Consider the following 27,209-nt stretch of genomic DNA (forward strand, 5'->3'; position numbering starts at 1 on the left):
TCAACTATAAGACACAGTGTTAGCAGATAATTTTTTTTTATCTAATGAAAGAGATTACACATGAATGATAAATTGCAAAACAAGGTGCTATAGAATCAAGAAATAACTTGAGTCCTCACATATTCAGTTGGAGTACTTTAGTTATTTTCTTTTTCTCTGAGGAAACGTGGGAAATGGAACTGATAACACTTCTAAGGAATAAGAGCAGATGCCCAGTAACACATGACTAGTCAATACATGGATTCAGGTATTTCATGGGTCAATATCCGAAATTCAGGAACTGTGTGCTGAGTGACACTGACATAGTTTATCCATAAAGGTACCTTTACCTCATATGATTTTAGAATTGGAAGTGACATTCCCAAGCTATTTTACAGAAGAGAAATTAAGACCCAAGTACTTTTGTTGTTCTATTGGTTAGCATTCCTTCGAAACAAACCAAAGACAGCAGGGTGGAATTTCTTGGTGCAACTAACTGAAAAGCCTAGAAGTGGGGCTGATATTAAGTAAAACTGTATTCAAGGACAAAAGAAATGCAATCAAAATTATGTGGTTCTTCTTCAACTCTGTTTTTTGGGTTTTTTTTAGACAGTATCACGGTATTGGCCAGGCTAGAGTGCCCTAGCGTCAGCCTAGCTCATAGTAACCTCAAACTCCTGGGCTCAAGTGATCCTCCTGCCTCAGCCTCCCGAGTAGCTGGGACTACAGGCATGCACCACCATGCCTGGCTCATTTTTTGTATATATATTAGTTGGCCAATTAATTTCTTTCTATTTATAGTAGAGATGGGGTCTCACTCTTGCTCAGGCTGGTCTCAAACTCCTGACCTTGAGCGATCCCACGCCTCGGCCTCCCAGAGTGCTAGGATTATAGGCATGAGCCACCGTGCCTGGCCTCCAGTTCTGTTTAACTCTGCATAACTCTGTTTAACTCTGTATATTTCCTCTGTATATTTATTTAATTCTCAGGTTTAAGGTGGTGGCAAATTGTCATCTCTCTTGTTCAGGTCTGATAGTAAACTGTACCCACTGCTTTCCTAGAAACTCCAGAAAATATCTCACTGCATTCTATTATCTCTGACTAAATAAATGTACATCTCTGAATCTGTTTCAATGGCCTGGGAGATGTGGTGCCTTCAATGATTGATGATTTGGTTTTTCTAGAGCCAAATGAATTGAGAGTGGTGGAAGCAATGGGTCCAAGAAGAAATTTAAGGCACTATTTCCAGACATTGGGGAAAACAGATACTGCGTGATTTGGGGGGAAAAGGATTTTTTTTTTTATTTTTGAGACAGTCTCGCTTTGTTGCCCTGGCTAGAGTGAGTACCGTGGCATCAGCTTAGCTCATAGCAACGTCAAACTCCTGGGCTCAAGCGATCCTGCTGCCTCAGCCTCCCAAGTAGCTGGGACTACAGGCATGCGCCACCATGCCCAGTTCATTTTTTTCAATATATATTAGTTGGCCAATTAATTTCTTTCTATTTATAGTAGAGACGGGTCTCAGTCTTGCTCAGGCTGGTTTCCAACTCTTGACCTTGAGCACTCCTGACCTTGAGCAATCCACCCACCTCAGCCTCCCAGAGTGCTAGGATTACAGGCATGAGCCACCACACCCGGCTGAAAAAAGGATTTAAAAAAAAGTCATCTTTCATGGCTGAGCTGGAACCAGAATTGTCAAATTGTGACATCCAATCAGTAAGCCTTTTCACTACCCATTTTACTGCCTGGAATTAATGTCCCTCAACAGCTATGTAATACATGCTTTCAATTATATTTGAGTTCAGTTTTCTTGAATTTATTTTTTAGGTTAATATAGGGCTTTTGAGGGAAAACCTCTACCACTTCAATTCTCGTATCTGGCTCAACCTGATTCCTGTTATTATTGGAGTTCCCACATGGCAATACTAGTCATTGCATTAGAAAACAGAGATGAATGGAAAGCAGGGATTCTTACCTAGTTTGGGAGCCAACAGGCCTATGTGAACAATATTCAGCAGAGCTTTTTCTGAAGAAGCCATAACACATTAAATTAGTCAATAATCAAATGTTTACTCAGTGTCTTGTTTGGTATAAATAACTTCTAGCTGCTATGGTGGAAAAACAGCAGATATAGTCCATGTCTTCAGGGAAACAAAACATATGTATGTATAGTAACACAGCATTTGTATGTTTAGTATAGTAGACAGAGCACTACACTTGTGCCCAAATGTTACACTTCCAAAGTCATAGATATTTTTTTCCAAATCTATGTAATCAGAGTGTCAGGTTCTTTACTTTAAAGTGTAGTAAATAAGGATATTAAATGAGCTGCGTACAAAATGACATTATAAATCATCAAACCCTACATACATACATTATCATAAAAACAGTACAGTGGTAAAATCCCAAGGGCCATGACAGTGCCGAAAACTAAGTCTTTGTGGGACTGAGAAATATTTCATAAGACAATTTAGAAAACAGAATTTAGATAAGTGGAAAGGATTATAAATAACCCAACTGCATGACTGTAGGGGAAAAAATGTAGTATACATGCCTCACATACTAAATCAGGACAAATCTAAATGGAGGAAGGATTTAAATGCAGAAAGAGAAAAACCCATATAAATTCTAAAAGAAAATATGGTCCATTTCTTTCATTACCTCAGAACCTTTCTGAGTCTCCAAATCTAGAGTCTTTAGAGAAAAGACTGGTTCAATTCTACCACACAAAAAAAGAACTTCTTATCTGAAAACACAATATAGGCAAAGTCAAAAGACAACAACAAACTGAGGAAGAAATACCAGCTCATATCTCAGGCAAAGGGTGACCCTCTCTACTGTATAAAAGATTATTAGAATTTGATTTTTTTAAATGTTTTAGAAAAAAATCCAAGGAACATAAATAGACATTTATTAAACATGAAGCAAATTGCTATTACATATGTGAAAAAAATTTAAACTTGAAAAACCATAAGAAGTGTGGATTAAAAGTTTATACAGTGGCTCACGCCTGTAATCCCAGCACTCCGGGAGGCTGAGGCAGGAGGATTGCTCAATGTCAGGAGTTTGAAACATCCTGAGCAAGAGTGAGACTTCGACCGTCTCTACTAAAAATAGAAAGAAACGAATTGGCCAACTAAAAATATATAGAAAAAATTAGCCGGGCATGGTGGCGCATTCCTATAGTCCCAGGTACCTGGGAGGCTGAGGCAGGAGGATTGCTTGAGCCCAGGAGCTTGAGGTTGCTGTGAGCTAGGCTGACCCCCATGACACTGTAGCCGGGGGAACAGAGTGAGACTCTGTCTAAAAAAGAAAAAACAAGAAGGTGATGACAGCTCACTTCCCAGGTTATCTCTTGTTTGTTCTACTGACTTGGTGTTTGGCTGCCCACATCACAAAACACTGATGGTTGCTGGGCAAATCCTTTTAGTAGCACAGTACTAGCCGACACGTGGAAATACCGACTCCCACCTGATACCAGGCGGCTGTGCTTTCAAGTCATGCTGAAGCCTCCAATGGTCATTTCCAATCAGCTACGTAATTCTAAGAACAATGCAGGGGATATTTTTAGCAGGGAAAAAAATAACACACATAGATTAGCCAAGGGCTTTGCAAGGAGACATCGCAGTGCCCACTTAAAATCTAATAATTTATTATTACTTTGTTTGTATCCCTAATATTAGTGTGGGGTTGGGGATGGGAGAGAATCTCATCATTAATTTTATTGAGTACCTACTGTGTGCTGGGCAAGGTGATAGCTTTCAGAGAAAGAGTGGAAGTCAAGGAGACATTGAGCACAATGGGGAAAGAGACATTTATCAAATAATCATGCAACAAGGTATATGTGATTACACACTGTACTGAGTTTGTGAGGGGAAAGAACAAGGTGCTCTCAAGATGCTTAAATAGGCAAACAGGCCCTGTTTTGGGGAACCACAGAAGACTTCCCTCTGGGAGGGCTATGTCTGATCTGAAGGTGAAAAAGTGGAAGAGCGTTCAAAGCAGAATACACAGCATGTGCAAAAACTACGAGGCAGGAGGGATCATGGTCTGTTCAAGAAACTGAAAGAAAGCCAATGTGGTTGAGGTTCAGAGGGGAAAAAAAGGGTGAGTAAAGAAGCTGCAGACACAAACCAGTACTGTTTAATTCAAGATCTGGTTAGCCAGGTAAAAAGATCTTAATCCTTAGCCAAGAGAATTTGGAGGCGCGATTGGGTATTTGAGTATAACTTGATTAGGTTTGCATTTTTCAAAAAGCACTTCAGTTGTCAAGTGGCAAGAATGAATCCATGGAAACCGTTGTCCAGATCAGGCAAGAGATGACTGCAATTTACACTAGGGGGTAGTGGTGGTGGAGAGGTAGGAAAAAGGAGAATCCTAGAGATATTTACAAGGCTAAAATGATAAGACTTAAGTGAAACAAGCAGGGGTTAGGAGCAGAGATTCTGGAGTCAGACTGCCTAGTGTTAATCCTGGTTCTGATCCTTGTTAGCTGTGTGATTTTGAACCAGTTCATTAACCTTAGCCTCAGTTTTGTTATCTGTATAATGGGCATAATATTGGTACTTCCCTCCCAGAGTTATGGTGAGGACTAAATACTCAACAGACACAAAGCACCTAGGGCATTGCCTGGCACACATGAGTGTTTCAGAATGCTGGATGCCAGTAAATTGGATACTGAATTGAATGTAGGTGGAAAAGGAGGAGCGAAAGAGGATTCTGAGAAATGACATCCATTGTATTCAAACATGGCTGACATCATTACAGAATTAATCTTTTAAGGGCGTGAAATTGTTACACTCTAAACTAGTAACAATCTATAGGAAGTGATTGCATTCTTGCCCAGTGGGAGAATTTTTTTTTTCAGGTCTACCCAAATGAGAAAATTACTCTCCCTTCAAAAAGTGATTAAAAACTTGCAGAAAAGGAGGAAACTACACAAAACGAAAAAGAAAAAAATATAAAAATATTTATAAAAAGAATTTAAAATTTTTTTTTTTTTGAGACAGAGTCTCGCTTTCTTACCTAGGCTAGAGTGAGTGCCGTGGTGTCAGCCTAGCTCACAGCAACCTCAAACTCCTGGGCTCAAGCAATCCTCCTGCCTCAGCCTCCCAAGTAGCTGGGACTACAGGCATGTGCCACCATGCCCGGCTAATTTTTTCTATATATATATTAGTTGGCCAATTAATTTCTTTCTATTTTTATAGTAGAGACGGGGTCTCGCTCAGGCTGGTTTTGAACTCCTGACCTTGAGCAATCTGCCCGCCTCAGCCTCCCAGAGTGCTAGGATTATAAGCGTGAGCCACCGTGCCCGGCCAATTTTAAAATATTAAAGAAAAAAAAGTGATTAAAAACAAAAGAACACCAATTCTGCCAAGGAATGCTGTGCAGCAATGAGCAAAACCGTAAGTAGTTTTCCATATACCACAGATCTCATATATTAAAATGACATTCAGGCCGGGCGCTGTGGCTCACGCCTGTAATCCTAGCTCTTGGGAGGCCGAGGTGAGCGGATTGCTCAAGGTCAGGAGTTCAAAACCAGCCTGAGCAAGAGCGAGACCCCGTCTCTACTATAAATAGAAAGAAATTAATTGGCCAACTGATATATATATATATAAAATTAGCCGGGCATGGTGGCGCATGCCTGTAGTCCCAGCTACTCGGGAGGCTGAGGCAGAAGGATCACTCGAGCCCAGGAGTTTGAGGTTGCTGTGAGCTAGGCTGACGCCACGGCACTCACTCTAGCCTGGACAACAAAGCGAGACTCTGTCTCAAAAAAAAAAAAAAAAAATGACATTCGAAGATGTTCCTTGAATGATAAGGAAGTGGCAGCAATCTCTTAGGAAGCTGTTGAGACACACTCACACTCTATATCTGAAATTAACAAACTGGGGAAAAAATGAATAGAATCAATAAAGTTGTTAGGGACCGACCTTCCACAGCCCCACCAGACAGAAAAGCAGAGACATCGAGGATGCAATCACACAAGAGGAGGTTTATTTTCTGGCTAGCCAGGGTCCAAGCCCCAGAGCACCAACGCAGTGGCCACTCTCGCAGGCAAGGACCCCGACCGGAACAACGGCATGCCTTTTATCCCCACGGTGCACAAGCTGCGCACAAGCCGACTAGGCGTGGATCATGCGTTGACCTTTAAAATGATCGGTTGCCCACTATTGCCTTTTGAAATAATTGGCGGGTTGGTTGCCCCCTATTGCCTGATGGGCCAGTCGCCCGTGCTTCAGTGACCTCATCCCATAACTCCCCCTACAGCGGTGTAGCAAGCAAGCAATGACCAGAAGCAAAAGTTTGCGGTTAGCTCATTGCCCCACCCAAGTAAATTCCCGACAATTGGAAAAATTCCTCTGCCCTTCCTCTGCCCTACAAAGTAAAAATTAGAGAAAGTAAAAAGAATGATAAAAGCTGTGTCATAGGTCAATAGCACACATTACATTAAAATACTAATATTAAAAGCAGTCTCATTAAAGCCAGGGAATTGTTGTAAATGCTAGTGACTATTATTTGGCAATGTTTGGTATATTCTAATTATTTCAATCAAACAAAAATGAAATGTGTTATAGATATTGGGAAAGAATTACTAGTTTTAGATGATTACCTACTTAAAAAAAATCTAAGAAATGCCCTTAAAAAACTGTCAGCACCAAAAAGACAATATAATCAAATGGCAGATACTATGCAAACATTAATAGTTTTCCATTTAGAAGGACAAACTAAAAACAGAAATAAAAAATCTCATTTCAGGCCGGGCGCGGTGGCTCACGCCTGTAATCCTAGGACTCTGGGAGGCCGAGGCAGGAGGATCACTCAAGCTTAGGGGTTCTAAACCAGCCTGAGCAAAAGCGAGACCCCATCTCTACTAAAAATTAGAAAGAAATTAATTGGACAACTAAAAATATATAGAAAAAAAATTAGCCGGGCATGGTGGCGCATGCCTGTAGTCCCAGCTACTCGGGGGGCTGAGACAGTAGGATCGCTTGAGCCCAGGAGGTTGAGGTTGCTGTGAGCTAGGCTGACGCCACGGCACTCTATCTAGCCCAGGCAACAGAGTGAGACTCTGTCTCAAAAAAAAAAAAAAAAAAAAGAAAATCTCATGTCACATATTGCACTAATGAAAAAACTCTGAAATACCTATGAATAATTCAAATAAGAAAAGTAAAATCTGGCCAGGCGCGGTGGCTCACGCCTATAATCCTAGCTCTCTGGGAGGCCGAGGCGGGAGGATTGCTCAAGGTCAGGAGTTCAAAACCAGCCTGAGCAAGAGCGAGACCCCGTCTCTACTATAAATAGAAAGAAATTAATTGGCCAACTAATATATATACAAAAAATTAGCCGGGCATGGTGGCGAATGCCTGTAGTCCCAGCTACTTGGGAGGCTGAGGCAGGAGGATGGCTTGAGCCAGGAGTTTGAGGTTGCTGTGAGCTAGGCTGACGCCATGGCACTCACTCTAGCCTGGGCAACAAAGCGAGACTCTGTCTCAAAAAAAAAAACACACACACACACACACACAAAAAGAAAAGTAAAATCTTATATGAGGAAAATAATAAAGCTTACTACTGAAAATATAAAATCGATATTTTATATTCCTGGGGTGGGGGGAAGAATTAATACCATGAAAATATCCATTCTTAGTATAAAATTGCCTGAATTGTCAAGGACAATCTCAATGAATTGCTGTTTTGTTTTTCTCTGAGTGGTAGGGGAGGAGAGGGTGATTGTTTTGGTGGTGTTGGGTATTATCCACCTGCAATGGTGTTAGATGAGATGTTTTAAATACAATACCAATGTAGTCATAATTTCCCAGGAAGTGATTACCTGTGTGGAAAACAAGTGTGTATTGGAGGGCGGAGTGGGTGGGAGTTGCAGAGGAGAGTTAGAGAAATGTGGGGAGACTAGTTAGGGCAAGTCAGGAGGCTAAGGCAGCCTTCCAGATGAGGTTATAGGTTTGTCAACAGAAAAAGAAGCCAAACTGTAAAACAATTTTAAAGAGTTTTATTCTGAGCCAAATTTGAGGACCATGACCCGGAGCCATGCCCAGGAAGGCTTAAGCAAGTGGACTGGGCTGTGTTTGGGTTACAGTTTGGTTTTATACATTTTTAGGGAAACATGGGTTACAGGTAAAGTCATCAATCAATACCTGGGAGGCATACATGGGTTTGGCCCGAAAAGGTGGGCTATCTCGAAGGGGGGAGGCTTAGAGGTTGTAGATAAATTCTTTGACTTATAATTGGTTAAAGATATGAAGCTTTGTCTAAAGGCTTGGAATGTTTTAAGATAAGGAAGTCTATTAATGAGAGACAAGCCACTGGACATAGATTTGTTGTGTAAATTGATGACGTGCATATGTGTCTTGCATACCCTTAGGCCTGTCATGGATTACAAAGGCTGTCTCCAAAATGGGAGGGGTACATGATGTGGTATATCTGACTTCTTTTCTCATGGCAGGCCATTTAGTTTTAGGATATTCCCTTGGCGAAGAGAGGGTCCATTCAGTCAGCCGGCAGGGGGTTGGGGGGTGGGGAGCCTTAAGATGTTATTTTAGTTCACTGTTTATAGGTTATAGATGAGGGCGGCTGGATCACAGAGGCAGCGCAGATAGCAAGGGAAATGAACTCCTCTGAGACATATTTAAGAGCAAAATTGATACAACTCTGGGCTTGAAGTAAACTTTGAACATTTCCAGATGCAGAGTGGAAAGGTTGGAAGTATTAATAAAGGACTCTGACATAAGATAACAATTCCTAGTAGGGAGTGGCATGAGACAAACAGATTGCCAGAAAACATCAGGGAAAAAGAAGCATCAGTAAAACCTGAGCATCGGCAAAAGAAGAAGAGAGATTCAGAATAACTAGAAGATATTCTCCTAGTCACTTCTAGGTCGGGGCTTTCAGCAGTTCTTAGCAAGGAAGGAACTAGAAATGAATAATACAACTATCATTTGTATTTTGCTGCATAGATTATGCCTAAGTTAAATATTTAAAAAATTGTTCGTATTATTCATACATGAATTCTCATTGTGAATTCAGTTGTTCTTACCTAACTAATCCTGTCATCTCCATAAAATTCTAAATGAACAAAATCCTCCAAATATTAGCATGCATTAAATATCTCAACTGGGTGAATGCCCCTGAATTGCACTTAAGCTTCTGTTACCCAGGAGTTTTAACCAAGAAGCTGGGTGTGCAGTGTTCCTCATAGAATTTTGTTTTAACAAGTCCAATTTCTGGGTGGTGGGTTGACTTTAGAGAATGAATTAATTGCAGCAGAAGAGGATTAATCCCTTTCTACCTGACTGTTCAGGCAGGTTTAAGAAGGTCAATTCTTCATGAGGATGTTTTTCAAAAATATCATTTTGGTAAACAATTATTATCGTCCTAAGAAGAATAAAAATCTAGCAATTACATTCTTCTGAAACTCTCAGAAAAAAAAAGAAAAGAAAAGAGAAAGGAACACATGTTTAGAATAGATAATAACTTTCTCTTCCTGTTATCCTACAAACTGCCCTGCTGCTCTCCAAAGCAGACCGAAACAAATTTTATTTTAAATGTACGTTTTGGTCGAGGTGAGTTTCTAATATTTTGCAGAATTGCAATAAAAATTGTAATTGCATACACATGTTCACAGACAGACACACATGTCCCAGCATGTCCTCAAATCTCCTGTCAGGTGATGAACTATGACAGAGGTTGAACAATTCATAAAAACTTAAAAAGCCATTCTTCATTATTTGTAGAATTCAGCCAGCTTCAACTATGTAAATTGTTTCTCCTATAAAAGTATTTGGATATTTTCAAACTGCTAATTAAGATTTATATGGCTTGAGACAAACTTTAAAAACTACTTCCAAGATCTTTTTATATCTTCCCACAAGTATTCTTATGAAAACTATATGTGCTATTCTTGAATCAAGGCCTAATTTTAACCAGTAGCAAAGTTGATGCAATAAACACTTTCAGAACACACGGTATTTTTGACTTCAATCCAGCAGTTAATTGGGCCTGGGATTTAAGGACTCATCACAACAGGTTTTTTTTTTTTTTTAAATTTCAGAATATTGTGTGTGGGGGGGTCTAAACATATAATATATTACATATAATGCCTTTGCCTCATCCAAGCCAGGGCTACAAGAGTTCCCTTCCCCCATACAGTGCCATTAGTTGTGAGTTTACCCCCCCCCATCTGACCTGCACTCAGTAAGCACCTTAGTGATCATCACAACAATTTTTAATTGCATATCTCTAACCTAGTGTCTACATATATTTGCCCATCTTTCCCTCAAAGGTATGAACTGCTAGATGAATTGCCTAATAGATAATAAGTTGCTTTTCATTTTAACTCTTCTTTGGTTATTTTAGAAGAGACTTTACTTTTTGAGCATTCATTACCTTTTTTTATTATTATTATTTTTTATTTCGGCATATTATGGGGGTACAGATTTTAAGGTTTCAATAAATGCCCATTTTTCCCCCTCCCCCCACAAGTCTGAGTCTCCAGCATGACCATCCCCCAGATGGTGCACATCTCACTCATTATATATGTATATACCTGCCCCCCCCCTCCCAGCTGCCCAATACCCTATTACTGTAGTACCTATGTGACCACTTAGGTGCTGTTCAGTTAATACCAATTTGCTGGTGAGTATATGTGGTGCTTGTTTTTCCATTCTTGGGAAACTTCACTTAATAGTATGGGTTCCAGCTCTAACCAGGAAAATATAAGATGTGCTATGTCACCATTGTTTCTTAGAGCTGAATAGTACTCCATGGTATACATATACCACATTTTATTAATCCATTCTTGGATTGATGGCACTCATCTTTTCTGACTGGTTCAGCCTCAGTACATGCCACCTTTTACGTAAGAAACTGAAGTCAAGGTCATGAATCAATTCTGCTCACATTCCTTTGGTGAAAATTAGTTGCATGTCTACACCTGGTCTCCAGAAAGCTGGGAAATTTGTGTTCTCCAGCCAGATGGCTATGTTTCTAGAACAAATGAGAAACCAATTTAGCACACAGTCTAAAAAGTAAGCATTTTTAAAGTTTCCCTCATTCATGAAATATACACTTTTGATTTTATTAGCAAAGCTAATTATATAATGATAAATATCCAAATAATTATAAAATTATATTTTATAATTTATATATAATTATAAAATATCCAAATGTAAATATCATGACTGAAAAAATTAGGGGAAAAAAATTTTTTTTTACCATAATAATGTTAACATGCTTTGTGGGTAGTAGAAAGAGCAGCATCACCTTTATCATTAATTCATTAATAAATTATTGATTTATTCATTCAATTGTAGTTTTAAGTAGTCAACTATGGACACATTTGGTTAAATACTGACTTCATTCAAAGAAACTTGCTGGAGATCACACATCCAAAAAAGAATCAAACTCATGCTCTTTTTTTTCTTTTTTTTGAGACAGTCTCACTCTATTGCCCGGGCTAGAGTGCCATGGGGTTAGCCTCGCTCACAGCAACCTCAAACTCCTGGGCTCAAGCGATCCTCCTGCCTCAGCCTCCCCAGTAGCTGGGACTACAGGCATGTGCCACCATGCCTGGCTAATTTTTTCTATATATTTTTAGTTGTCCAGCTAATTTCTTTCTATTTTTAGTAGAGATGGGAATCTCGCTCTTGCTTAGGCTGGTCTTGAACTCCTGACCTTGAGCGATCCGCCCAACTCAGCCTGCCAGAATGCTAGGATTATAGCATGAGCCACCGTGCCCTGCCAAACCCATGCTCTTAACCATTGAGATATCCATATGCTGAAGCATACATTTGCACCCACCTATGTTCTCGCACTATGTTCAAAGCATCTCTTAAAACAATAACAAAACATATTTGCCATCTATGAGCTAGTAAATTAACTCAGAAAAAAAAAATCTGTTGACATTTTCCAATATTCATCTCCTTCTCAACCTTCTGACCTAACTCAACGCCAAAGAGTTTTATAATCACTTGGGAAAGTGATTCCACAGTATTTCTTGAGAGCCATGTCAGTGTTACAAGAAGTTTGTTTTCTAGTCCAAAGTGCATATGGAATTGCCAACCTCATAAAGTAACACTTCTTCTCTTCCAAGTACAGCTATTAAGAAATAACACAGTATGGATCTTGTGAAAGATATAATTTTTAAAAACTTTAAATATTGGCCAGGCGCGGTGGCTCATACTTGTAATCCTAGCACTCTGGGAGGGCGAGGCGGGCGGATTGCTCGAGGTCAGGAGTTCAAAACCAGCCTGAGCAAGAGCGAGACCCCGTCTCTACTAAAAATAGAAAGAAATTAATTGGCTAACTAAAAACATATATAGAAAAAATTAGTCGTGCATGGTGGCGCATGCCTGTAGTCCCAGCTATTCTGGAGGCTGAGGCAGAAGGATTGCTTGAGCCTAGGAATTTGAGGTTGCTGTGAGCTAGGTTGATGCCATGGCACTCTAATCTGGGCAACAAAGTGAGACTCTGTCTCAGAAAAAAAAGGAAGGTATCTGATATACATCGATGGTAAAAGAGTAACTTGAGGTTTCAAGTTGTGGGTTTTGTCAAGGTGGGGTAGCATTGATTCTCTGGTTTGTCTAACTATACTGAACATGGGCATGGAAGACAAAAATGTGATTACCCACAGGCATTCCACCTGACAGAAACCAATTTAGTGCACAGGCTGCACTAACATTACAGTTTCTTTCTTTATATTAAAAAAACAAAAACATTTCCCAAAATGCCAGGTCTTAAAAAAAAACAAGCCAAATAACATTACTACATTCATTGTTTTCCCAACACCATTTTGGAAAAAATACAGTTTAACATCAACAGATATATGACTTGACTTGTTATTCTTGTCATACTTAGCATTTATTCATATATATGTAATGTATACACTATTGTATATCTTACAAGTTTCTGCATAGTATATATACTTCTGTTTCATATAAAACCACTGTGTAAACAAAATCTGGCAGTATTTCATATCTTAAACTTGGTGGAGAATGTCAGAAAAGTAAACCTGTAGCTCAATATTTCTAACCTTCACACTAGCATCTCTGCACCTGGGCGGAGCTTGGAGAAAAGAGAGTCTAGACGGCGCCAACTAATGTTGTGCTGAGTGGGGGCCAGGGCAGGAGGCAGGCTAGCATTGCGAGCCGGCTGGCTGTGGGGTCAACTTCATGCATCTGCATTGCTGTCCCTGAACTCCGAGCCAAAGCAACCTCTGGTAGACAATGTGCCAAGGCTTTCATAACATGCGCATTTAATCCTCATAACCACCTCATGAGGTAAATGTTATCACCTCCACCTTACAGTCTAATAAGAAGTACAGGTTTTTGTTTTTTGAGACAGAGTCTCACTTTGTTGCCCAAGCTAGAGTGAGTGCCATGGCGTCAGCCTAGCTCACAGCAACCTCAAACTCCTGGGCTCAAGCGATCCTCCTGCCTCAGCCTCCCCAGTAGCTGGGACTACAGGCATGTGCCACCATGCCCGGCTAAGTTTTTTCTATATATATTAGCTGGCCCATTAATTTCTTTCTATTTATAATAGAGACGGGGTCTCGCCCTTGCTCAGGCTGGTTTCGAACTCCTGACCTCGAGCAATCCGCCCGCCTCAGCCTCCCAGAGTGCTAGGATTACAGGCGTGAGCCACCGCGCCCAGCCCATACTGATCTTTTAATTCCTTGAATCTACTACATACTTTATGTCTATTAGTCTTGGCATGTGCTAGTTCCTTTTCCTGGAGCCCTCTTGCATGCTTAGATTTCCCCCCTGCTTGTATCTCAATTCAAATGTTATTTTCTCAGGGAGGTCATTTTTAGTATTCTAGATTGGGTGACCTCTATTGTTACATGCTCTCAAAGCCCCTGTATTTCATTCAATACCCTCAAAGCCCTTTAAATGCTTGATTAATACCTGCTTTTTCTGCTAAATGTTGATTTCACTAAGGCAAGAAACACCATCATAGTACCTGACATACCTGCTTTTAATTCTCCATTTAAATTCTGTTTCTGTAGTCGCAACATCAACACATGCATTATAAAGTACAAACAGTGGACAGAGGAGAACATAAAAATATAATTATATAGAGATGCCACATTGGAAAACAAGGGTACTTTCTTAAACCTTAAGAAGAAAAGACTAAATACTAAATAAGTCACTGCCATTGCTGCTTTCATAACATTGAGAAGAAAATAGAGATTATCTATGAAAGGGATAAAGTTTTCCATTCTAGAATTTGTGACTGATATGCAAGCTTCACAACCTCAGTCCCCAAATCTCTTCTTGTGTCCTTCTTAACATTCCATTTTTTGTACAGCAACTCTCCTGGTTAAAACTTTCCTAGGACTGCCTTTTACAACAAGGATAAAATCCAGGCTCTCAACCAGCTTCTCTATAATCCATTCCTTGATTTACTCTGACCTCTTCTGACCTCTTACCCAGACTTCCCTTCATTCATGATGCTCTGGGCTGCAGCCACATTGGTCCTTTTTCTCTCTATTTAAAAGTTAAAGGCTTTGCTATAGCCTCTCCCAGATCTACAAGTGTTGGGGCACTCTCTTATCGTTTATGCCTTATTTAAAGTATCCGCAGAAGGGTCTTTCTCGCCTTCCCCAGAAAAGCACCCATTTCTATCCATTTCTATCTACCATTTTGGAGTTTTTCTTCTTCAGAAACTTAGCAACAGCTGAAATATCATAACTCATTTATTTATTTACTAGATTAATGTCTTTGTGTCCACATAAGGCAGAGAGTGTTAGGGAACGGCCTTATTCAACCCCACCGAACAGAAGGAAAGAGACACTGAGGATGTAAAATCACAAGAGGAGTTTTATTGTCTGGCTAGCCAGGGTCCGAGCCTTCGAGCCCCAACGCAGTGGTCGCTCTCCTTAGGCAAGGACCCCGACCTGAATTGCGGGGTGCCTTTTATCCCCCCCCCAAAGGGCCCTAGCAATGCACAAACTAATCACGCGCTGGTCATGAGCTGACCTTTGAAGTGATTAATTTTCTTTGTATTCTGTGCGATCCCTGCGCATCCCACCTCCCTTTTGCCTTTCTTCACAACCCAAAAGATAACCGGAGGTATGAGTATAAACAGATGTGTGCTGTTCGCTAATTGCCTCACCCTACTTCACACAAAGGGGGGGGAGAAATTCCTTTCTTGTTGTGCCACTGAGACGCCGCCGAAGGCCATCGAGGCGCCCCCACAAGAGTTGTCTACTGTTCATTAAAAATATCCTCAGTGGCCGGGCGTGGTGGCTGACGCCTGTAATCCTAGCACTCTGGGAGGCCGAGGCGGGTGGATTGCTCGAGGTCAGGAGTTCGAAACCAGCCTGAGCAAGAGCAAGATCCCGTCTCTACTATAAATAGAAAGAAATTAATTGGCCAACTAATACATATAGAAAAAAAAATTAGCCAGGCATGGTAGCACATGCCTGTAGTCCCAGCTACTCGGGAGGCTGAGGCAGCAGGATTGCTTGAGCCCAGGAGTTTGAGGTTGCTGTGAGCTAGGCTGACGCCACGGCACTCACTCTAGCCTGGGCAAAACAGTGAGACTCCGTCTCAAAAAAAAAAAAAAAAAAAAAATATCCTCAGTGACTAGAATAGTAATACATAGAAGATGCTTCATTAATATGTTATCTAAGTGGCTCTGGATGTGTAGCTGCGGGCTAATCAATCCTTGGAAGTCCTAAAGACTTCAAAGAAGATTCCAAAATGTCAAAGCAAATGTGTGGTTTTCTAAAGGTATCTAGTGACCCCTACTGGAATACTTACCAAGGGAATCAAATGAAAGTCTTCATTTCTTCCGAATGGCCCTCTCACCTCTTTTCATTGAATGATAAAATATTAGTGTGAGCATGAAATTCGGGATAAGGGACTTCTGAGAGTCTTTCTCTGAGTGTTGGCGGTTATGGGAAGCAGAGAACTTTCCCTGATTCCCCTCCTAATCTGACTGTATACATGTCTGCCTATCTCTGTATATATGTCTGAAAGAAGGGAATTCATCCAGATAGCATGGGTGGATGAAGATGCATCCCATGGACATATTTCATATGGTTCCATTTATTTTACCTCTCTCGAATCAAGGAGCAATTTTAAAAATTGTATTTGACACCAAAAAGCAAAGAACTGGCAAAATATTCTCAACATTCTTCATGTTGAGAATAACAGGATCAAAAAAGTAAGTCGACGATGAGGGTCATTAAGAGATGTTGAGTTGCTGAGATTATGGGTACTTGCCACAAAACATCAGATGGGAACCAAAGACCAGGAATTCCAAAAAATCAAAACAGTAAGAGTCAGAATGTGTGAATCAACCAAGAGGTGATATGATTAAACTTTAGAAAACTGTTTTATTTATCCTATGTATGATGTGTATGTATGCATACACATTTACTGCAGAATATTTGTAAAACACAAAAAATACTAGAATCTGAGGGTATTTTGTAAAAAAAAAAAAAAAAAAAATACCACATACGCACTTTGGGAGGCCAAGGCGGGCGGATTGCTCGAGGTCAGGAGTTAGAAACCAGCCTGAGCAAGAGCGAGACCCTGTCTCTACTATAAATAGAAAGAAATTAATTGGCCAACTAATATATATAGAAAAAAAAAATAGCTGAGCATGGTGGCGCAGGCCTGTAGTCCCAGCTACTTGGGAAGCTGAGGCAGGAGGATTGCTTGAGCCCAGGAGTTTGAGGTTGCTGTGAGCTAGGCTGACGCCATGACACTCACTCTAGCCTGGGCAACAAAGTGAGACTCTGTCTCAAAAAAAAAAAAATAGCACATAGATATCAATATTAATCATAATTATTACCTCTTAAAGGAAACCATTGTAGGAGTTTTACAGTGTAGCCTCTCAGTCTTTGTTTATGTCTATTCCAGTTTTCTATTTACATACACTTCATGAATAGAAGTCTGTATGTACCTTTTTACAAAATTGAGTCATACTATTTACTATACATATTTATTTGCATTTAGTATGTTATGAAAGATTTTCAATTATCTAAGGTAATTTTACTTGAAAATACTTTATGTAATTAACATTTGAGGAAGTAATATATGCTCATTGTACAATATTCAAAAAATTAAAGAAAAGTCAGCCTCCTTTTTGCCCCTTTCCTCTCCAAGGTAACCACTGTCATTGGGGAGGAATTGACTAGACCACCATACGTGTTCTAAATAAGGCTGAGAATTACAAAAGTGGTTGACAGAGTTCTCAGCCAGCCCTACATTAAATCCTTTGTATAGATTATCTCATCCCATTTTAATAAGAAAACCAAAACTTCATTAGAAATTAGCTCAAGGTTACATAGCTGAGAAGTGGCCAACTGGACTTGACCTCGTGGGTGCCTAATTCACAAGCAAGCACTTGATGCCTGGCCCATACTGTAAATAAATAAATCAGTCTCCTGGTGTAATCTGGTGTGAGTCAGCTCTGAGATGGGCTGTGCAATGCTGGGTAAACCCATTTCAAGGCTGCTGAGACTGAACACTGCAAACTGGAAACTCTGTCATCACCCTGTCATCCCGCTCTCATGCCAGTCAACGTGTCCTTCTGTTTGGTTTTATTGGGATTTGTTTTTGCAGGACTCTCAAAGGTTATATCAACACAAGCAGATTATTTTATAAAGGAGATTGTCTCTTTGAAAATTTGGCTCATATCCTCACTATGTTAGTACTTGATTTTCTTTGATTAGCCATATAGTCTTTTTCTCACAACTCAGACAAATGGATGATGAACTAATTATTTAAATTTACTTTTATATACAAAGATAAGAATTGGATATGTCACAATATCATGGAAGACATATTTATTTATTTATTTATTTTTAGAGATAAGATCTTTGCTATGTTACCCAAGCTGGCCTCAAACTTCTGGGCTCGAGTAATCCTCCTGCCTCAGCCTCCGGAGTAGCCAGGACTACAGGCTTCAGCCACCATGCTTGGCTTATATATTCAATCTACTTGATCCACATAGATTTATTAATATCACATAATGAAATATGCTTTTTTGCCTATCTTGAGTCATTAAAATAGGCTTAAGTCAGTAAGACCAACTGTATAGAAAATGGCTAAAGACCTAATAAATGTTTTTAAAATAGGATTTCTTTATGGCAATTCTGACTTTAATTCTAACGTGAAGGATATTTTGTGTTTAGCTTCAGCTAAATCTGTAAAGTAAGATGGTCCCAAATTAAGTATGCTTGTGAATGTCTCATGCCTTTTAGGAACAAAATAGAGTATATGTGTGGCACATGCATACATGCATAGAAACACATGGAAAAGCAAATATATGGCATTTATCTGCAATGGGATCCTGATGATATTTAATCAATAGAACCCAATTTCTTTTGTAATTTTCTTCCCATATTTGAACATTTTTACATCCACTGTATTATTCTTTATCAATTTGATAATATTTGAGGGAAATGTACAAACATGACTGCAATTAATTCCTACTACCCCTTTAAAATTATGGACTGATTATCATTGATCAATTGAAATCACATTCCTTATATGCTATACCCAAAGACATACTGAGAGTTATGCTTTTTCACAGGGAAAATTTTAATAAAAGTATTTAAGAAAAGGGGGATCAAGATCTATGCCTATCATCACAATTCAATTTGTAGGTAAACTAACTAGAAACTTTTTTTAAAAAGCTCTAGAAATAAGAACGAAAAGGAAAAAAAAGATACTTAGGAAATTGAAATAGATTGAAAGCATACAAATGTGTCCAAATCAATTCCATGTATAATCTAAAGAGGTCTGCAAACTTTATGAGGGGAATTACTAATATTGGATTACTTTGGAAATGATGAAATAAGCTTTGGTGATTATGAGTCTGGGAGTTTGGTCAAAAGGACAAGGGCTAAAAGGCTGAACTTGTGTCATGCTCAGCTTATTTCAGAAGGTGCCTGCCGACTCCCTGAGCCACAGATTTCACTGCTGACTGCTCTGGTTGTTTGGGTAGATATTGATTGGATAGATATTGTCCTCACCATACTTGCCCAGAAAGACTGGAAAGAGGATCTGAGAATTCCTCCTTCAACCAGGAATTCTCTGGGAAGCACGTAAGATTTCACTCTGCTTGTTTACTCCTACGAGAAGTTACCAAAGCCTGATAAATTCTGCAACTCCAAGTGTACCTCTCCTGGGATTACAACTAATTAAAACAGGGATTCAAAGAAGTCTCAGAGGACAGGAAAAAGAATGCTCCGTGGCCGATCTCTGTCTGTGACATCCCTGAGTGGGCTTCCCCAGTGGGAAGTGGAAGAACTTCCCGTGGAGAATTTACTGCTCTTTGAAGTTGCTTGGGAAGTGACCAATAAAGGTTTGTACTGCTCCTGAAGGTAGATATTTGCCAGGTTACTGAAGAATATAGGTTAAGATTTCACAGATGACTTTCTAGTGATAATGAAATTACCAGTCAGTGAGGAAAGCATCTAAATAAAATATAAATTCAGGCTGCATTCAACCTTGTCAATTTCAACAGGCAGCAAAAGCAGAATTGCGTATGTGTTAAAGAGGGAGAAAGTTGCAAATACTAGTCATTGCCAGGAAACGTGCAATTAAATTATGATTTTCAAATCCATGTTATAACAAATAGAAATAAAAAGTTAACATCTATGTTTTGTATTTTATGATTTTTCTCAGCAATAAAAGCATAATCAAGTGCTTTAATTTAGGAAGAACTGTCTGTGATCAGGAACATTAACTCTATATACTGTTAGTGATTATATAAACCACTTAATAATGTTTCTAGTTAATTCAAGATTAGGTTGGAGTTAAAGTTTTAATTTAGAAGCTACTCAGAAGGCTCAATATGGCACTCCTATTCAGAAGAATGAAAGTAATTTTTTCTTCGATGCTATGCATATGTAGAAATTATAAAATAAGAAAAGAAATCAAATTGATAAAATTAAACCAATTTCCTAATTAGGTATAACCTCATTTGTGGTAGGTAGGAGAATGCAAGGTGGAGAATTGTAATCTAATTACTTTAATAATAAAGGCATCTGTAAAATTATAGAAGCAATCCTTTGTGGATTGATATTCTCTTGTTTAAAAATGTTGAAACTATTAAGGGAACATTAGCAAAGAAAAGTAATGGTTTCAAAGGCTGAGTCTGTCAAGATCATGAAGGATCAGACCATATTATGGTAGGTAAATGGCAGTGATAACCTGTGTAATTTAAAGGATATGAACTTACAATGTGTGATGTGATATATTGCATGTTTATTTTTAATTTTATGTTTATTATTACATGCGTAGTATAGTAATTTAAAGGCTTTGAAATGATATTAATAACATAAATGTGATAGATTACTTTCGGCTAATAAGGGCCAGCATAATCTCAAAATTAAAGGATTACATGTAGCATCTGTTCTAGTTTTCACCATATTCTAATTGTTCAAAGCTCTCATGGGTATGCATTCATAAAATTTAAAAAATCAAAATTAAAAATCAATCCTGGGCCGGGCGCGATGACTTACACCTGTAATCCTAGCATTCTGGAAGGCCAAGGCAGGTAGATCATTTGAGCTCAGAAGTTCGAGACCAGCCTGAGCAAGAGTGAGACCCCTGTCTCTACTAAAAATAGAAAAAAATTATTTATACAGCTAAAAATAGAAAAAAAAATTAGCCAAGCATGGTGGCGCACGCCTGTAGTGCCAGCTACTCGGGAGACTGAGGCAGAAGGATCGCTTGAGCCCAGGAGTTTGAGGTTGCTGTGAGCTAGGCTGACGCCACGGCACTCTACCCTAGGCAACAGAGTGAGATTCTGTCTCAAGAAAACAAAAAAAAATCAATCCTGCTTATGTAGAAGTGGACAGAACACACATAAGAGAACAAAGCATAGTCTTCCTTTCTGTAGTTTAGTAATGGTTTCGAAGGCTGACACAGAGGAGGAGACTCAGAGGACAGAAACTGCCTCATAGTGAAATGTTTTATAAGCACCTGTTTCTAATGTCCTTCATGTAGTCACAGATTTTTCCAGTACAGTTTTTTTAAATATGGTCAAAGTTCCTGGGAACAGAGCCACGTCTACTACACGTGAATCCCGGAGTGTGTCTTTCTGTGCAGAGTAGGAAGGAACTCAAGGACATAGCTTGTTAGTGGAGAAAATTGGAGGGAACTCGTTAGCCCCAGGAATCTGTCCAGAAGGCCTGTGCACAAGTTGCCGCGCCTGAGCAGAGCCCCTTTTTCCTTCTTTTCTCTCCATTTAACAAACACTAACGGAGCATTTTCTCCTGGGTGCTGGGAACGTGCTCATGAAACTAAGTTATCCCATGGATCTTATATTCCAGAGACATATGTGCTGATCTCAGGGTCTAGAACAGTGCCTGGCATATAGAAAATGCTTAATGGATTTTTTAAAAATGAAGGATGAATACATTTGGTTTTCAAACCCCTTAGCTGTCTTTGGTACTTATTTTCTATCATTTCCCTTTCAAGGGGAAGGGTTTTTTTTTTTTTTTTTTTTTTTTTTTTTTTTTGGTGGAGAGGGACCCACAATGTGATTTACCAAAGTTGACATCATCTTCAACATATCTTTGTTTTAATTTTATTACAGTCTGATTTTGTGAGAGATATTTATATAGGTGAAAAATTATTGTGCTTACCCCCGACGGTTCATTGCCATTATAGTTTCTTCAAATTTAATTACCTTGACCTTTTACTTCCCTGCAGTTCATAGCAATGATATCAGGCATCTTGGAATCAATCACTCTGTTTCATAGAGGAAATACATACATAGGGGCATCACCTGATCAAGCAAATAGTAGTTAGGACCCGAATTTAGGCCCCCAAGGCCAATTCTCTTTTTTACTACATACGAATTATTATTATTATTATTATTATTTTGAGACAGAGTCTCACTTTGTTGCCCAGGCTAGAGTGAGTGCCATGGCATCAGCCTAGCTCACAGCAACCTCAAACTCCTGGGCTCAAGCAATCCTGCTGCCTCAGCCTCCCGAGTAGCTGGGACTACTACAGGCATGTGCCACCATGCTCGGCTAATTTTTTCTATATATATTAGTTGGCCCATAGATTTCTTTCTATTTTTAGTAGAGACGGGGTCTTGCTCTTGCTCAGGCTGGTTTTGAACTCCTGACCTTGAGTGATCTTCTTGCCTGGGTCTCCCAGAGTGCTGGTATTACAGGCGTGAGCCACTGCCTAGCCCGAATTAAATATTAAAACCTCCATTGTCTAAGGAAATGTCCTGGAGATGAAAAAATACAGACCTTGCAGTCAAAGGTCATGGATTTCTGAAACTTGGAGAAAAAAATCCCTTAAACTACTGGAATATCAGTTTCTTCATGAATAAAATCAATATCATACTCTCCAGCCATCTTACAATGTTTTGTGGCAAACAAGAAAATGTAATCATATCCAAGAAAACAATGTTTTAAAAAGTAAAAATCCCTCACTGCCAGAATTTTGCCCATGAACAATGGAAATGTGAAAAATATAACAAATAAGGAAGTCACAGTTAAATTTTTGGATGTTATTTCTCAGACCTTAAAATAACATTTTCCAGTTCTTAATATTAAGAAACTTAGTGCTTTTATTCATTCACCCATTTTATTATTCAGTAATGATCCATCAAGTGTCTATTAGGTGTCAGGACCCAAGAGACTAGGGAGATAGAGTTCCATAATACAGATTCCGGCCGGACTTGGTGGCTCACACCTGTAATCTTAGTGCTCTGGGAGGCCGAGGTGGGTGGATTGCTCCAGGTCAGGAGTTCGAAACCAGCCAGAATGAGACCCTGTCTCTACTAAAAATAGAAAGAAATTAATTGACCAACTAAATATATATATGCAAAAAATTAGCCGGGCATGGTGGCGCATGCCTATAATCCCAGCTACTCAGGAGGCTGAGGCAGTAGGATCGCTTGAGTCCAGGAGATTGAGGTTGCTGTGAGCTAGGCTGATGCCACGGCACTCACTCTAGCCTGGGCAACAAAGTGAGACTCTGTCTCAAAAAAAAAAAAAAAAAAAAGAATACAGATTTCCAATTTTCCAGAATTTAGAATCTTGCAGGAAGATAGACATTGAACAAGCAATATAGTCACATGTGGTGAGTGCAAGACTAAGAGAACAAGATGCTCTAAGACTAAACAGTGTATAGAGGATGGGTAGAGGAGTGGTTTCTAACCTCATTAGAGGTTTGGGAAAAACCTCTCTAATGAAGAGACATTTGAGCTGACACCTGGAGGATGGATAACTGTTGGGTAAAGGTGAGAAGGACGCAATACAGGAGATTGCTCCGTGTGAGGGAACTCTATATGCCAAGTTGCAGAAACGTGGTCTGTTCAGAGACCTGAGGGAAGCTCAGAGATAGAAAGGGAGAGGAGTATGAGAGAAGACGGGCCAATTCTATAGGAGATAGATTGGGAAGCTTACTGGAGTTACTAAGCCTGAGGGAGCTTTAAGGGAGTTTTATCTTCTATCTGTGCACAATGAGTGGAAAGCCACTCATTGTGGCTATGCAGTATACACTGTACAGTAGTGGGAAGCACTAAGTACTCAGACGTGGCTTTTTTTTTTTTTTTTTTTTTGAGACAGAGTCTCACTTTGTTGTCCAGGCTAGAGTGAGTGCCATGACGTCAGCCTAGCTCACAGCAACCTCAAACTCTTGGGCTCAAGTGATCCTCCTGCCTCAGCCTCCCAAGTAGCTGGGACTACGGGCATGCGCCACCATGCCCGGCTAATTTTTTCTATGTATATTAGTTGGCCAATTAATTTCTTTTTTATTTATAGTAGAGACGAGGTCTCGCTCTTGCTCAGGCTGGTTTCGAACTCCTGACCTTGAGCAATCCGCCCACCTCAGCCTCCCAGAATGCTAGGATTACAGGCGTGAGCCACCATGCCCGGCCTTTTTTTTTTTTTTTTTTTGAGACAGAGTCTCACTCTGTTGCCCAGGCTAAAGTGCCATGGTGTCAGCCTAGCTCACAGCAACCTCACACTCCTGGGCTCAAGCAATCCTCCTGCCTCAGCCTCCCGAGTAGCTGGGACTACAGGCATGCACCACTGTGCCCGGCTAATTTTTTCCTCTATATATCTTTAGTTGGCCAATTAATTTCTTTCCATTTTTAGTAGAGACAGGGTCTCGCTCTTGCTCAAGTTGGTTTCGAACTCCTGACCTTGAGCAATCCGCCCGCCTCGGCCTCCCAGAGTGCTAGGATTACAGGCGTGAGCCACCGTGCCCAGTCCACCTCAGACGTGTTTTTAACACATTGACTGCCAGGCCAGAAATTTTTTTTTCCCTTGGAGCCACAGTGTTTTATTATGAAAATAGAATAAAAACTTCAAAAACAGAACGATCCTTTCTAATTTAATGAAAAATGTGTTCTTTTTTATTTTCTCTGTGTGGCTTACATGCAACTTGAAAAATAGTTCACGCCACTCCCAAGATAAAGAGACATGTGAGTTACATACACCTCATGAGGCCTGGGGCTCAAAACTAGCGTGAGTTAAATACAACTCACATGGCAGTTAATATGTTAAAAAAGCACTGTGACCAGTTGGGGGACAGGACAGCAGGGAAGTGAGACTGTGGCATGGCCTAAGAGGGAAAGTTTTGGCCAAATGTCAGAAACAGAATGTTTGCTTTCTCCTTTGCTCAGGTCTTGCCGCAATCCTTTCTTCCAACACAGACTTGCCCAAAACGTTGTAGACGATAGAGACATGATCATGTTGGGGATATTTAGGATCATTAAAAAAGGTTTAATAAATATTGTCTCAAATAATGAATGTTGACTGATGAGATGTAAAGACTTCTGAAATTTAGTCCCTAAGTGAATGCTTCCCTCTTAAAACGGACTAGAAAGAATTTGTTTCAGCCTAAGCCAGCATATTATTGGACATAGTATTTTACCTGCTGGGTCATATGGTACAAGGGACACAGGGAATAACTTAGAAAACCACACTCCAAAGGGTTATGGAGTCTCTTCATATGGAAGAGACTGATTAAAATCTTCTTATGGAAGAGACTGATTAAAATCACAAGTCCACTTTTATAAGGCAGTTGTTCTAAAGGTGAGGACTTTGGTATAAGTGAACTTCAAGATGTTTATAAACTTTCAGAAATTGTATTTGAAAATTTTGTGCACAGGCATGCAAGTGTGTTTTTTAAGTTGGCTGCTTTAATCAGCTTTCCAAAGGCTCCTATGATTGATGGAAGAACTACTGCTCTGAAGTTGACCAAGCCACTGAGTTCTTTTTTGTTATCTAGAAAATACAAAAATTAAAATAAAAAAGCTGTTTCCTCTAGCTACTGTTTTCCAAATGGCTTTTCTCTAGAGTAGAACAGAAAGGATTCCACCCTTCCCAAGACATAATGATGTTTATCTTTTTGTGATACTGCTCCTTTTCTTCCTCCTTCCTTCTCACCCACAACTTTTAAAGATCCATCAATTTGTGGCTGTATACATTTACTTACTATCTTGCTGTCTGCAGCCTGTGGGCTCTAGAATCAGACTGCCCAAGTTGGAATCCCAACTCCACCATCACCTGGGTGATTGTGGATCCATCACATAGCCTCTCTGTGCCTCAGTTTCCCAATCTATAAAATAAAGATAATAATAGCATCTACCTGAAATGGTGTTGCATGAAAATTAAAAGAAATAGTAATAGTAGGCTGGGCGCGGTGGCTCACGCCTGTCATCCTAGCACTCTGGGAGGCCGAGGTGGGCGGATTGCTCCAGGTCAGGAGTTTGAAACCAGCCTGAGCAAGAGCGAGACCCCACTCTACTATAAATAGAAAGAAATTAATTGCCCAACTAATATATATAGAAAAAATTAGCCAGGCATGGTGGCGCATGCCTGTAGTCCCAGCTACTCGGGAGGCTGAGGCAGCAGGATTGCTTGAGCCCAGGAGTTTGAGGTTGCTGTGAGCTAGGCTGATGCCGCGGCACTCACTCTAGCCTGGGCAACAAAGCGAGACTCTGACCCCCCCCCAAAGAAAGAAATAGTAATAGTAAATCACTTAGAACATTGTCCAGGTTTTAATAAACTCTCTGCAGGTGTTAGCTTTTATTCTTTATAAAATCCATTCATAAATGAGGGCGTTGGATCATCCATTGTCATACCAGCTTTCACTCTGAGTGATTCCATGATTTTATTTGTAAACACAAAAGCAGAAAGAATTGGGGGGAAAAGGGTATAGATCAGTGTTCCTTCCATCATAGGAGACACAGTAATTAGGGTTCAGCTTTCTTGGCATGTTGTGGATATGCAGCAGCCGTTTTGATAGCACCCCCAGCCATTCCACATGAAACACACAATCTGTGTAAAAAGCATGAAGCTGTGTAAGCTTCAAGGCAAGCACTAGTCTCCTCACTTCCTTTTCATCCAGGTTGCCATGTCTAAGCCCCTTTTCTATAAAATATTTGGAGCTGCCGTCACAGGTCTAATCAGGGTGCATGTGTGCACGTGGCCTCACTCAAAGTGTACCACCTCCCGCTGCTGAGACTGCAGCTGCTTTGATTTTGAACCACTGACCCAACAGAGTGCTGAGAACACAAATATTTGCTGACAATTGTCACAAGTAGCACTTAAACTCTTTGCTACCAGACTGGCTGCTCATAGAATGATGTTCTCACTGTATAAAGACAACCCCTGTTTATGCAATGGTGTCTTGGGGCAGGAAGATCAGACTTGAAGCCTTGCACACTGAAACAGTCAGATGGCTTCCAAATTCTGTAACTTTTAAACATTTAAAAAATAGTGAAGATCCCCCTAATTTTTTGTACATATATACGTACAAAAGAGAGCGACAGAGACAGAAAGAAAAAGAGAGAGAAGGAGAAAAAAAAAACCTTATTTTGGCCGATGTCCATTCTAGGCTTCTTTGAAACAGTGATTTTGGTAAAATTGGCAGTGTTTCCAGATGAGAACTTAGGGTTTTAACTACCTCATTGCTATATACCACAGTAGCTCATCTTTTCTTTCATATGAAAGGCCTGATACTTTGTCCTCACACTAAAGATAGCTCCCAGGTTGTTCCAGGAAAATATAGATCAATAAATTACAAAGTACTTGTTTGAAAGTGAAGGTTAAGTTCAAATTCAACAACCTACAATGTGGCAAAACAATAATTCATTAATGATATTGAATGTGCACTTTTAATGTAAGAATAAAACCGTATTTGCAGATTTTAAAAAACTACGTATGTTGGTAGAGCTTTTTGGTTTATGATCCAAATCTGAAAATAGGAATG

At 39.8% G+C, this 27,209-nt stretch overlaps 1 protein-coding gene across 1 annotated transcript in view; it reads left to right on the forward strand.

The window, feature by feature from the left end:
• The first annotated feature begins 18,904 nt into the window (after positions 1-18,904).
• The window catches only part of GYS2 (glycogen synthase 2), a 74,822-nt gene continuing 66,517 nt past the window's right edge, over positions 18,905-27,209 (forward strand). Inside the window, exon 1 of the mRNA XM_076007610.1 lies at positions 18,905-19,317. Coding sequence (XP_075863725.1) covers positions 19,197-19,317 — 121 coding nt within the window. The 5' untranslated portion in view covers positions 18,905-19,196. The remainder of the gene's footprint in view (positions 19,318-27,209) is intronic.

Source organism: Microcebus murinus, chromosome 10, assembly GCF_040939455.1.
Source record: "Microcebus murinus isolate Inina chromosome 10, M.murinus_Inina_mat1.0, whole genome shotgun sequence".
In the NCBI taxonomy this organism is placed as follows: Eukaryota; Metazoa; Chordata; class Mammalia; order Primates; family Cheirogaleidae; genus Microcebus; species Microcebus murinus.